General features: G+C 36.4%; 2 protein-coding genes and 1 long non-coding RNA gene across 3 annotated transcripts; 1 reads left to right on the top strand and 2 right to left on the bottom strand.

Moving 5' to 3' along the window:
• The first annotated feature begins 1449 nt into the window (after nt 1-1449).
• Nucleotides 1450-2818, top strand: LOC125202674. The gene is made up of 3 exons (XR_007173148.1): nt 1450-1988; nt 2384-2526; nt 2689-2818. It is a non-coding gene; the product is annotated as an uncharacterized LOC125202674 (long non-coding RNA).
• Nucleotides 2819-4367: 1549 nt separating this feature from the next.
• LOC125202365 (cytochrome P450 71AU50-like) lies at nt 4368-6111 on the bottom strand. The gene is made up of 2 exons (XM_048100748.1): nt 5239-6111; nt 4368-5065 (listed from the first exon to the last, which is right to left on the bottom strand). The coding sequence occupies exons 1-2, from the start codon at nt 6103-6105 to the stop codon at nt 4454-4456; spliced, it is 1479 nt and encodes a 492-aa protein (XP_047956705.1). The 5' UTR covers nt 6106-6111; the 3' UTR covers nt 4368-4453.
• A 5689-nt stretch (nt 6112-11800) lies between these two features.
• LOC125202486 (cytochrome P450 71AU50-like) lies at nt 11801-13614 on the bottom strand. The gene is made up of 2 exons (XM_048100883.1): nt 12712-13614; nt 11801-12542 (listed from the first exon to the last, which is right to left on the bottom strand). Exons 1-2 carry the CDS (start codon nt 13606-13608, stop codon nt 11931-11933), a joined length of 1509 nt encoding a protein of 502 aa, XP_047956840.1. The 5' UTR covers nt 13609-13614; the 3' UTR covers nt 11801-11930.
• Between the last annotated feature and the right edge of the window lie 470 nt (nt 13615-14084).

The raw sequence follows: 14084 nt of genomic DNA, 5'->3' as shown, positions 1-14084 counted from the left end.
GAGTGATTGGAGATATCACGGTGGCTGTTCGGATGGAGTAGAGAAGTTGTCGAAATTTTAGCAGAGAGGGGAGAAGTTTACGTAGAGAGAGATAAGTATGAAATCTGATTTTCAAAACCCATCTCAAAATCTTTTCTATTTTCCTTTTTCTTTTTCTCTTTTCTTCTCCTTTTTTTTTCCTAATTACCCCCATAAGACACGTTTCCTACTCATTAATATCCCTCTATTCATTTTCTTTCTTCTTTTCTTATTTTCTAATTTCCATCCTTATCTCATTCTTTTTCTTAATTCTAATTTATCCTATTTCTATTTCCTATCTTTCTAACATAAAACTAATAAAAGCATATACATATATATAAAGCCACTAATAAAAAATATAATTTCTAATTCTAACTTCTAAAAGATTGGGATATTACAGCAGAGCTGAGTACGGGGTACTCAGTGAACACATTGCCGAAAAATACACATATATTAGAAAATATATTTATTATGCCATCACAATAACACACGGGGGTTTTTCTTAAAAGGCCCGAGCTTACTAAGTTCATTTTTATAAAGTTCGCTTGATTAAGCTAAGTTCATTCCAGCAATCCGCCATATATGATGGTTCATTGTGTGTCGGGAAGGTGGCCACCTTCCACGATCACATTGACCGGCCAACCCTTACGATGACTCACGGTCCATTCCTTTGTGTACACTAACTCGAATAGGATCTTGGTCCTATTGGAGCCGAATTCGTTTTCATCCATTCATTTGGCATCGCCAAACAGATAGGCATCATAAAACAAACAATTTATGGCACGATAACATTTTTAAAAAAAGTAAGTGCGATTTTATCAAACAAAAATTATTTCATATATTTAATAATTTTATCCACACTTAATGTGTTGGATATAAAGCCCACCTCAAAGCTTCCAAATAAAATGCTACAAAAGCTTGGCCTTGGAAATCAAACTCCGCGAATATGCCCTTCTTGAAAGAGTATAATGATTACAAATTAGTCTTAAGAACATACATAAGGTGCATGACATGAAATGATCCTACATGGAGTATGCATCCTATGTTCGAGGTTCGATTATTGGTAATTTATTTGGGAGATAGATTATTGAGCTCGTACATTCCTATCTTCGAGAAATTAATTAAGTAAAGAGGGTAAGATATTAATTAATCATAAGATTAATTATTTAAAAGCTTCAAACAAATCAAGTAATATCAACCCTAAATTAAGAGATAAGGTTCATTTTCTCATTATGATCCAAAGCCCAAAATCCCCTTTCCTCTAAATTTTTGGCCCATATCAGAATAAATAAGAGACTATTCTACAAAATTTAATTGGCCCAAAGGGGAGGCCCAAATCCTAAATAATTAGTAAACCCTACCACTTCAATCAAAAAGAAAGGGAAGGGGGTGCCCTCGGCGTCACCGGCGAGGATGCCGGGGCGCCTCCCTCCCTCTTCGTCCTCTCTCTCCCGGTCTCTCCTTCTCTCTCGGTCTCTCTCTGTTTCTCGACCGACGGAGCTCGGCTGCCTCCGGAGAGGAGCCTCCGTTGCCGGCGTCCGCCCGTCACTCAATCACTGCCGCCTCGTCCATTTTCAAGTACGTTTCTTTATCACAAACCACTCCATACCTTAACACACACACAAACTCATCTCCTCCTTCATTCATGGTCAAAAACTAGTGTCGGGGTGCGGTCGGCTCGCCGGTGTGCGCGAGACCAGCCGCCGTTGACTTGCGGGCGTTGGGCAGTGGCGGAAGTGGCGAAGAAGAAAGCTGAGGGGCAGCAGCGGTGGCTGCCACCGTGTGACAGCAGCGGCGTCGGCGTGTACGGCTGCCAAACGGAGCAGCTGTGTGCGTGTGGCTGTCGAGAGTGCAGCAAGGTGTGCGTGGCTGCCTTGTGACTGCAGCGGCGGCTGCCCGGCAGAGGCAACAGCAGCATCGTCCGGCAGGGCATCGGCTTTATTAATTCTAAGCTATACTCTCATCTTGAGGTTTTAAACTTAACACCTTCTTGTCTATAATGTCTAATGCCTTGTTAACTTTAGAAGAGAAGCATATATTGGCTTTAATTCATTTGATTAATTGTCATGAAAGGGGTATTGCAATAGTATTGACTAAGAGTCCTACGTTCAAAGTCTAAATTGAGCGTGAAATTGTGAGAAAAGTCGGTTTATTGATGTTGATAAAGATGAGAATCATTGGAAGAATTCTACTAACATGGTGTGATGGAAAAAGAATAGTAAATGTGATGCAAAGCTTAGGAAATCAAAATGATTTAGAGGTGGATACCTTGAGGAAAATATGGAAGCAAGGTAGTGTGTAGAAACTTTACTTCCTTCTTCAAGCACTTACTTGCATCCTCACCATGAGATAAATTTTTGTTTAGAGATTTTGTGGAAGAACAAAAGAATTAAGGGTAGAGATGGTGTGATATTTATAGTGGAAAAGGATACATGGAAAAACATGGTCAATTCTCTAACCCATGGAAGCAAACTATTACACAAGAGATAATGACTTTTGCTAAAAAGGGTAAGTTGGCAAATCAATCATTCTTAATACCATAAATGGCAAGAATATTACATCTTGTCGCTTAAAAAGACGTGAACCGTCGTTTGATAAGCGTGCTTGATGTGATATGATTTTGTTGATCGTCTCGTCTTAATTTAACATGCTTCTTATCCTTTCGTGTAGGTATCGGGGTTCAAGGCGTGACTATTAAGCAAGATCCGGAGGGCATGAAGAGTATTTTTATTTTTATTTTTATTTTTACTCTAATGTTGAACGCGATGTAGAACGGGGTTTTGATCTATGAAAACTAGATTTAAATACAGAAACGCAGAACACGGTCATATGTAGGGCATTTTTAGGTCATAATTAGTTTATTTTTAGGTCATGCTAACAAAGCATGACCTAAAATGATCTTAACAAGACATAAAATCGAATTTTATAATATGGCCTAAAATTGCTTAATTATGACCCTCTGTGTTTTTGGTTAATTATTGACCATTAGATCACTTAGTCTAAGGGCCAAATAAAAATTATATTGAATACTAATCCTATTCAATAGGAAAGCTTTAAATTTAAAACTGTAGTACTATATGTTATATTTTTCATATAAACTTTAAAATTATTATATTAAATTTTAAATTAATATCACATAAATTGAATGAAGTAATTTAATAACTCAAGATATAATTTTATAAGAATATGTAGCATATATTAAAGATTTAATTCTCTATTACTATACCATTTTCACATTAAAACTCGTACTAATCCTAATTGGTGTATTTCTATGAGACTAGGAGAGTATATCATATTTAATAAAATATATTAGAAAATTTGCAATATATAATTGTTATTTTGTAGATAAAAATTGAAACTTTATACTCCATCCGTCCCTGAAAATTTGTCACATTTTTCCATTTCCGTCCATCCCATAAATTTTGTCACATTTCACTTTTTACCATTTTTTATAATGAACCTCACATTCCACTAACTCATTTTCACTCACATTTTATTATAAAACTAATACTTTAAAAGTAGGACCCACTACCAACTACTTTTTAAACCCATTTTCAGTTACATTTCTTAAAATTCATTCCCGGTCAAACTATGACAAAATTTAAGGGACAAAGGGGATATAAATTTTCAATTTCAACTTTAATAATTTTGTCAATAATTTATACATATACAAATACCCCCTTCGGTCCACATAAAATGTCCCAAATTTGACTAGTGCGAGTTTTAAGAAATTTATTGACTTTATGAAGCAAAGTGGGTTGAAAATGTTAGTGGAATATGGACCCTACTTTTATATAATTTAATAATATTTGTGAGTAGAATGAATTAGTGGAATGTAGGTTCATTTTCTAAAAGTAATAAAAGAGAAATGAGACATTTATTGTAGACAATCCAAAAGAGAATATATCAGACATTTAATGGGGACTAGAGGGAGTAAGAGCATCTCCAACCATTCTACTAAACTCAAACCCATTTTAGTGTAAATCTCACACTAAATATTGATTTTACTCCAACCATTTACACTAAACTCAAACTTAAAAGAATATTCTCTATATTATGCTTTTTTTACTCACAAAATTTGAGAATTTTTTAGGTTTTGGTTTAGTGTAAACCTAAAGATGGGTATTTTTTTCTCAAAAACCAAAAATAGGATTGGTTTTTGAGTACTATTGGAGCTAAATACCTATCCCATTTTAGGTTTTAGTGTACCCTTGGAGATGGTCTAATATACAATAACTTCAATAAATATAAAACATTTACTTTCCAACATATGATTTATGTTGTGTTGTTATATAAGTTAATCAAGAGAGAGTAAAAAGAAAAGATAAAATAATAGAGATGATGATGTTTATGTTTTAGAAAATGTTTTTTTATTGAGACATAGGGTACTTATTTTTACGCGCATAACTAATATGCAAAGCCATGAAGCCAATGCTCAAACGCTCAACTTATAAGTGGGAATAACCTTAAGATGGTTAGCCCTAGACATGACCAGACCAAAATGATCAGACATGTCCAAATCCTGTGGCGCAGTTCCATCAGCAAGCTCCCAATCAAAGCAGTGTACCAACTGCGCTACCATCAAACTAACAACAGTTAGCCCCATTTGCAAACCAAGGCATCCCCTTCTGCCCGACCCGAAGGGTATGAGCTGAAAATCTCGACCTCGGAGATCCACGTTGCTTCTCAGAAATCTCTCTGGATGAAATCTTTCGGGGTTTTCCCAGGCATCAGGATCTCTCCCAATGGCCCACAAGTTCACAAGAACTCGAGATTTGTTGGGTATGTGGTAGCCGTCCACCTCACAGTCCTCCATGGCCTCGTGGGGAAGGAGGGGGGCAATTGGGTGTAACCTCATGGATTCCTTAATGACACAATCAAGGTATTTGAGGCTGGGGAGATGGGATTCATCCACTCTTTGATTTAGCCCTACAACTTCTTCTAGTTCCTTCTTAAGTTTTTTCATTGCTTTTGGATGCTTAATTAGTTCAGCCATGGCCCATTCCATCGCTCCTGCCGAAGTGTCCATCCCAGCTAGCAGCATATCCTGTGCATGCCATGGTTCGTTAGACAAGATGAATATATGATTAGCCACAAAGAGATTTGTTTAGGATTATTAAAGCATAAAAAAAAAAGAATGAACATTAAAGTAAACATGACAACTGAACAACAGTCCCACGTAAACAAATAAAATTGAAATGAATATTAATATAACAATACCAGTAGCACAGCCTTGACATGGCGACGGTCAAACTCGAATCCAGCCTCGCCCGAGTCATGAATGGCCATGAGCGTATCGACGAAATCATGACTCCTCTCTTTCTTCTCAGCATGTTCGTCGATAATCTTCTCAAGAAACCTGTCAAAAATCATGCTCAGCTTCTTCATCCGCCGCACCGACCCCTGAGGATCCAGCCACCTCAGATACGGGTAATAGTCACAGAGATTGAAAGACGCTGCCTCCGCCATTGTTTCCGACATCAGCCCCTTAAACCCTCTGTCGTCCAAATCCGTCTCCTCAAACTTCCTCCCGAAAACCATCAGGCATGTCATGCCACCATTGACAGACATGATAATAGCGCTCAGATCAACCTCTTCACGCGATGCAGCTGCCTCCCTAAGCGAATCCACCATGCTCCCAATCTCCGCCTTCCTCATGGGCTCAAACTGCCGGATCTTGATGCCGCTCAGGAGCTCAACTGTGCAGAGCTTGCGCATGTTTCGCCAGTACGGCCCGTATCGTCCAGAGATAATGTTCCGCTGCTCATAGCCGACGAGGTATGCGAACTCGTGGCGTGGCCGGTTCGCAAAGATGTGGTCGTAGGTTTGTAGAAAGAGCTTCGCTGCGGAAGGAGAGGAGATAACGATGGTTGGAGCGAACCCGAAGCGGGTATACATGATTGGGCCATGTTTGCGGGCTAAATGGTATAGATCTTGATGAGGATTCTTTCCTAATAAGTGGAAGTGGCCGATGATTGGAAGGCCTTTCGGGCCGGGAGGGAGAGGAAGCTTCTTCTTGTTTGGGAGGTTCCGCCATTGATGGAGGAGGAAGAGGAATGTGATGGTTGCCATCCAAATCCAACCCATTTTTGTTTGAATCTTCAAATTTTGTTTTAAGTTGGTTTGATTCCGGTGAACCTTAAATAAGTGGATAATGTTTAGTACTTTTGCAATTTTAGTACAGTTCTGCCTAATTATATTATAGGATATTAATTATACTATCTAGGGAATTATGGAATCGGTCCTTTGATATATTAGGGTATTAGGGTTAGGGTTAGTATATCCTCTCTTATGTAATATTTCGTCCGTTCTATAATAGTAGAGTCATTTTATTTTTTGCACTCGTTTTAAAAAATTGATAATAAATACTCCCTCCGTCTACGATTTAAATAGCCCTTTTAATTCGGCACGTGTTTTACGAAATTATTTGACTTTGTGAAAAAAAATAAAAGGAGAAAGTGAGTGGAATGTGGGACCCATTTTAAAGTATTAGTTTTATTTACTTTAACTATTTATTACGCCGTTCGTTCCATAGTAGTGGGTGCATTTTTTTTTTGCACAGAGGTTAAGAAAAAGATGTGTAATGTATTACATAAAAAGAATATACAGTAGGGGAGAGGATAGAGATAATAAAGTACTCCCTCCGTCCCCCATAATTTGTCACAATTTGACCCGACACGAGTTTTAAGAAATATAATAGAAAGTGAGTTGAAAAAGTTAGTGGCATGTGAGTCATATTTTTATATATTAGTTTTATAATAAAATGTGAGTGAGAATGAGTTAGTGAAATATGAGGTCCACTACCTAAAATGTAAAAGTGAAAGGTGACAAATTTTTAGAGATGGACGGAAATGAAAATAAGTGACAAATTTTCAAGGACGGAGGGAGTAATAGACATAGAAAAGAAAGAGCGAGGAATGTGTTATTTTTTATACTAAAAAAGAAATGATTCTACTATTATGAAACGTCTAAAATAGAAAAATGACTCTGCTACTATAACATATAGGAAGTATTATTTTTTCAAAATAAGTATACGAAATAAAATGATTCAATAATGTGGAACGGAGGGTGTACGAGAATTATGAATCTTCACATTCGAAAGAAGGAACAATTGTAAAGAGAGCGTATATTTTAATTTGTAAAATTTCTAATTAATAAGTGGGGAATTTGAGTCATTAAATATGCCGACTGTGAGCTAGTTATAATTTTATGGAGTAATAAATTTAGCACTTGGGCTACGATGCATGATGGTCATCAATTAACCTACAATTGTTACAGTATTGAAGTCTAACGAATTCTAACTTTTAATAGGGATTTAGCAGCTAATTAAATATGCTCACACTGCATAGCTTAATTAGAATGGGTCACACACTTAATTATGTAATTACTGAATTTTTGAATCATTTATTTAAATTTTAGAAATTTTTTAAATTAGATAATTAATTATAAGAGTAATATTTATTTGTATATATAGAGACTTTCTATATTTTTCCTGAATTTTATTTTTAAAATTCAAATACATAAATTTTAGACTTTTCTAAATTAATGTTCTGTTTCATAATTTCCTTTTTCGATATTCTATAGTAGTATAATCTATACTACTAAAAGTGAGATGGAAAGTCAATATTGCCCTTTTTGGAGAGAAAATGTGAAGCTATTTTGTTTATCCTCATTTCGAGAAATAAGGACCATTGGATAGAAAATTGGTCCAATTAAATGATAGTTTCCCAATCAAGATTTGAAACCATTATAAAGCAACATTGAATCTGCAAAATGAAACGTAGAGAGAGAAGGGTGAGAAGAAGAAAGAGTAAGGAGAAAGAGTGCATCGAGGCGGCTGTGCAGACCCCCATTCATCGCCGGAGTGACGGCGGACGGCAGCAGCGGCTGTGGCGTGATGAGAGAGAAAAGCGAGAAGAAGGAGAAAGAGAGAAACGCGGTGACGCGGCAGAGCCAGGACAGCACAGTGGTGCACTGGGTGAGATGGCGAGAGAGATGCTGGAGATGATGAGTAGGAGGCGGCGATGCAGCTTTGCAGGAGGGGTGACGACGGGCGTGAAGCACGCGGACTAACTGGCAAGGCACGACAGAAGGAGCGGTGGGGCGAGCAGCGGTCATGGCGGCGGCGATTTGGGAGAATATGGCGGCTGGCGAGGGAAGGAGAGAGAAGGGGCGCTGCTTTTAGGTTTGAGGGTTTATTAATTTATTTATATTCGGGCTTTATGTTGAGCATTAAGAGCATCTCCAATGAGACGGACTTCCCATCGGACTTCCCAAAAACACCACCTGCCACGTCATAAGAACTCCAACCCTCCTGCCATGTCATAAGGACTTCCCACTGCACAATCCGCCATTCCCATCGCCCTTCCCACGCGGATTTCCCCAAATTAAAAAATTACAAATATGCAATTTATGTTACGGAATTAAAATTTTGACACGAATACGGACGGGGAAAATGCAACGATTTTATTTAAAAAAAAAAAGCATACATATTTAAACAAAAAAAAGTACATGTTATGCCTTGAATCTCTATAGTTTGCCGCTACTCGACGGTATGATATGTTTTTGTTTTATGTCTTAATTTCCGACGATAATACATGCCTTAGAGCTTTTTCAAAAATCGTATATATAGAGTTTGCAACGAGCCGTATATATATAGTTTGCAACGAGCGTATATATAGAGTTTTAAAAAATATGAAAAAATTGGGAAGTCCGCGCCGGACGTCCGCGAGTCGCCACAATGGCGGACGTCCGCACGCCCTGCCACACTCCCTTTCGCCTACGACCGCGCCCCTCCCGCGTCCTCATGGGACGTCCGCGTCCATCCCTCCACGCCTTAATGGCGGACTTCCCGGGCGCCCTTTCTGGAAGCCTCTCCAACGTCCGACGGGAAGGGCGCCGCTGGAGATGCTCTAAGAATTTACTGGTATAATACTTGGATATTATTTTAAGATGTAAATGTGTTTTTTTATATTTTAGAGTTTAATAATAGTCGATACTAATTTAATAAAAAAATTTAATAAATAGAGTTCAATTTGAGTGTTTTGTTCGATTATTATGTCTTAAATTATAAGTTGTAATCTTAATTTTTACTTTATTGGACTTTTTATAATAGTATGTATTTTTAAAATTAAATTTATTTTAATTCAATAACTGATTTATTAAATATTTTTTATTATGGGTGGGAATATGGATGTCGGGTATTGGGTTTACCCGTACCCAATCCGATACCCGCTGAGTATTAGATACCCAATATCCAATTTTATTGGATTGTGTATGAGATTGGATATTGAAATTTAAGATAAATCGGGTATTGAGTATGACTCGAATATCCAATTAATTATTTAAAGTATTTTTAAATTAGGTTTAGCCATTTTGGGCTTCAAGAGTCGGGCTTATTTATTTACTAATTACAACTTACTAGGTTAACTTTCTCTAAACTTATATAAATAAGTCAATCTCTCTTACTGTTACGGCTTCTCCAAACTCTCACCTCACATTCATCCTTTGGAATAATTATTTTGACTTGAATTATATTATTAGTTGCTTCCACAGTTTAATTAAATGCATAAATTTTACTCCGTATTATTTTACTTACATATTGCATTACTAATTCTCATAAATATAATTGTATACTTTAAAATAAAAGTGACCCATTTTTATGGTAATTTTATACTAAAAAATAAATGCAACATTAAAAATTTAGTCAATTCAAATATTTCTATATTTATATTAATATATAAAATTTAAATTTTTTTATTAGTTAATAACACATGTAAAGATTCGGTTATTTGGGTACCCGATACGTTGGGTAAGGATACCCGGGGCGGGTATTGGAGTACCCGAAAATATATCGGGTCAGGTTTTGGGTAGATATTTTAGATGATTTTCGGGTTTGGGTACCCGGTTTTACCGGAACGGGTATCCGTTTTTCCGGATCGGGTATCCACGGATACCCGTATTCCCACCCCTATTTTTTATAATCCTTTAAATATTAAAATTATCGTATGTAATATTAAAACTAAATTTATTATTTATATTTAATATTAAAGCTATATGGTATGTAAATATATTTACATTAAAATTTAGTGTACATAATTAGAATTGAGTTTAATTTTATTTATACTATTATAAATAATATACTGCTTATTTAGTCTTTGGCCATACATCATAAGTTATATGGTCATCAAAACCTATATTGAATATACATTTGGTACTTAATATTTGTTGCAATTTTTTTGTCAATCAAAGACATTTAGTTTTTTTTTATAGGTCGTTATTAAGATAGCAATATAATTTTATAAGATTTCAGTATAATTTATTTTAGAGGAAATAAAAAAAAAATTCCCTAACTTGCATAGAACAATATATTATATATTCAAGAAATGTTAAAAAAAATTAGTTACGAAAAATGATAGTGTTTGGATGATGGTATTCATCAGATAAGATTATGACAAAATAATTGTGTCGTACTCTTTGAAACACATTTAAATAGTGCACTATCATTAATTTTTTTTTTATTATATACAAATAAGTTATTAAATTTATATCTTGATTAGCCTTATATTTGGTTTAAAATTGGAATTCTGCTAGAGAGTTTAATTTGTCTTTTATTTATTTAGGTTAAAATTGAGATTTAATCCTTTATTGTTACTCTTTTTCTCGAATTAATTCGCAAGGTAAACGACAACATAAATATATAATGTTTATAATTTTCATTATATTTGCTCAATTAAAGTTTTTGATTCTTATATTTTACTTCATCTTTAATTAATTAAACAATACTACTAAGTTTTTAGATTAAATTACAGAATAAGATGAAATTATATATATTTAAAATTAAATCTAACTTATAAAATTTGTATAACTTCTGCTTGATTTCTTCCTTGATTCAATGTAATCTTCTCATTGATTGTGCAGGATATTTACGATCTTTTTTCAATAATAACATTACACTTTTCCAAACCGCTATTACATGCGTCAAATGCAACATTTCACGCATAGTTGTCAACTTGTTGAATGATGAATGACCACTCCTGTAATAATAAGCGCATTTTCCTTACAATGGATCGGTAACTAATAGATATATTGTTGTAGAATTTAATTTCATCTCATTCAAATTCAAATGCATACATCATTTAGCTAGTTTAATAAAAGTAAAAGTGCTTATATTATGTGGAGATTGAAGTAAATTGGATTTCACTTTCCAGTCCACCCCGACTAGCTTCTTGTTAATTTCCGCGAAATAGGTTTGAAAATCCAAATTAACCCTTGCAGTTGCGAGTTCAATAAATATACAAAAAATTAAAATCACAAATCACTATAACCTGACTATGTAGCTGACTTCTACCTTCAAAGACTTTTCGTAGTTAAAATATTCTAGACGTTCCGTTACAATTTTAAATTTAATACATAGCAATTTCTAAAAATTTGGATTTTCAAGTAGGGAATAAAATGCACCACTTTGTCCATCAAACGCATGATGCATTGTACTTCTTTTCCTTTTGAATATTGTTAAGAAAAATCTTTTTTCTTTTTTAAATACTAAAAACACTACTAAAATTTCAATTATTAAAACTAAAGGATTAGCAAAAAAATTACTTCTAATAAAATACACATAATTCAAACTGTATGAAATCAATCATCCCAGTGAAAATGATTTAGAAAGGAATACTTAAATATGATATATGGCAAAAAAACAATTCTAATAATGAAAAAAAGGAAAAAATATCAAGAGAAAAATAAGCAATTGAATTAAAGATAAAGTTGTTTGGATTCTGACTTTGATGAATGATTTTTTGCATTTATCCAACATCAGTGGTCTCGTGGTCAAAGCAAAATAGGAAAGTAGTACATGTGGTGTTCGATTCTGCGATAATAGAAATATACAATATAATATAATAAAAATTAAATTATTTACTTAATCTGTATGTTGGAATTGCCATAAGATGTTTAGCCCTAGTGACCACCATACCATATTTTTCAGACATGTCTAATTGATCAGGCAACATTCCATCGGGAAGCTCCCAATCAAAGCAATGAACCAACTGTGCCACCACAAATTGAACAATCATCAATCCTAATTGCAACCCTGGGCAACTCCGTCGACCGGAACCAAATGGTAGAAGCTGAAAATCTCGGCCTCGAAGGTCCACATTACTCCCTATAAACCTTTCGGGAAAAAATGTTTCGGGGTCAGGCCAGACTTGGGGATCTCTACCAATTGCCCATACATTCACAAATACGTGTGTTTTACTAGGTATGTTGAAACCCATGAGCTCACAGCCCTCTTGGGCGGCGTGCGATAGTAGCGGTGCCACAGGGTGGAGCCTCAATGACTCCTTCACCACACACTCAAGGTACTTGAGACTAGAAAGTTGTGATTTGTCCACCATTTGATCCAGCCCCACAACCTCCTTAATTTCTTTCTGTAGCTTCTTCATCACTGTTGGATTCTTTATCAACTCCGTCATTATCCAATCGATAGTTGTTGATGTTGTATCAATCCCTCCAATCAACATATCCTTCAAAATAAAGTACAAATCAATGACATGCAAATATTGTATAACAATTACAAAAATGAGGCTGATCGCAATGCATAGGTGTTGTGCCTAAAATGATAAAAGCTGACGTGACAGGTCAAATTTTTTTTTCCCTGGTGTTAAAGAACAACATTGTAGACGCTCTTATTACCAAAAGCACAGCCTTCACATGACGACGGTCAAAGTCAAACCCGGCCCCACCGGAATCCATAATTGCCATCATAACATCAACAAAATCACGGCTCTTCTTCTCCTTCTCCTCCTCCTTTTTCGTGACGTGATCATCAATGATGGCGTCGAGAAAGCCATCAAACGTCGCGCTAAGCTTCTCCATGCGTCGGTTGAGCCCCAGAAGATCAAGCGCCGCCACGGAGGGGAAATAGTCCCCGGGATTAGGCTGCGCAGCCACACGTGTGGCCTCATCAATAACATCCTTAAACCCCAACTCCTCGTCCAAATCCCTATCCACAAACTTCCTCCCAAAAACCATCAAACAATTCATATCCCCAACAAGCCCCCCCACTCTAGCACTAACATCCACAACCTCCCTCCCCTCGGCCGCCCGGCGGATCCCCTCCACCGCCATCCCCAGCTCGGCCCGCCTCATCGCCTGAAACTCCTCGATCTTGGGCCCGCTCAGCAGCTCGAGCGTGCATAGCTTCCGCATGTTCCGCCAGTACGGGCCGCAGGGAGCGCAGATCATGTCCCTGTGGCCGTACGTGAGGCGCGTGGTCGAGAGGTAGTGGGGCCTGTCGGACAAAACGGCATCATGCGTCTTTAGCACTAGCTTGGCAGCAGCCGGGGACGACACGACGACGATCGGGAGAGAGCCAAGGCGCATGTGCATGATCTCGCCGTGTTGTTGAGCAAGGCGCCGAAAAATGTGGTGGGGATTTTTGCCTAATAGATGGATGTGGCCGATTATCGGAAGCCCCCTCGGCGCTGGTGGAAGATGTAACATTATTTTCTTCTTTCTCTGCCATTGATTATTTAGGAAGTGGAGAGATAATGCTAGTGCTAATGCTGCAAGTAACCAAATACACTCCATTTTCGGAAGTGAATAACTTGATAGTATAAGTTAATAAGTGATGCATTTAAAGAAACGAAATGATAGTGTTGGGTTACTATTTCACTGCCAATCTTGACTTGGTTTGAGACTTCTATTAGTGTTTTTTCAAAGTCTAGTTACGTCGTTCAAGGTGTAGAATTTTGTACTCCATCCGTCCCATAACAGATGACATACTTGGGAAATGAAACGAAATTTTAGGAAATGTTATTTTGTGTATTAGACTGTTAGATTGAGAGAGAAAATAATACTCCCCGTCCGCCATTAAATGTTCATTTTTCCGTTTCCGTCCGTCCACCAATAAATATCTCATTTTACTTTTGCTATAGTATTTGGTAAGTTAATCATACATTCTACTAACTCATTTAGTTCACAATTTAATATACAACCAATATATATATCTATGCCTCACATTCCACTACCTTTTTCTTTTCTTTTACTTTATAAAGTTAAACAAT

The sequence above is a fragment of the Salvia hispanica genome, chromosome 1 (genome assembly GCF_023119035.1).
Source record: "Salvia hispanica cultivar TCC Black 2014 chromosome 1, UniMelb_Shisp_WGS_1.0, whole genome shotgun sequence".
Classification (NCBI taxonomy): Eukaryota; Viridiplantae; Streptophyta; class Magnoliopsida; order Lamiales; family Lamiaceae; genus Salvia; species Salvia hispanica.
The sequence above is the reverse complement of the archived record's forward strand: the minus strand, read 5'-3'. Positions and strand labels throughout refer to the sequence as shown.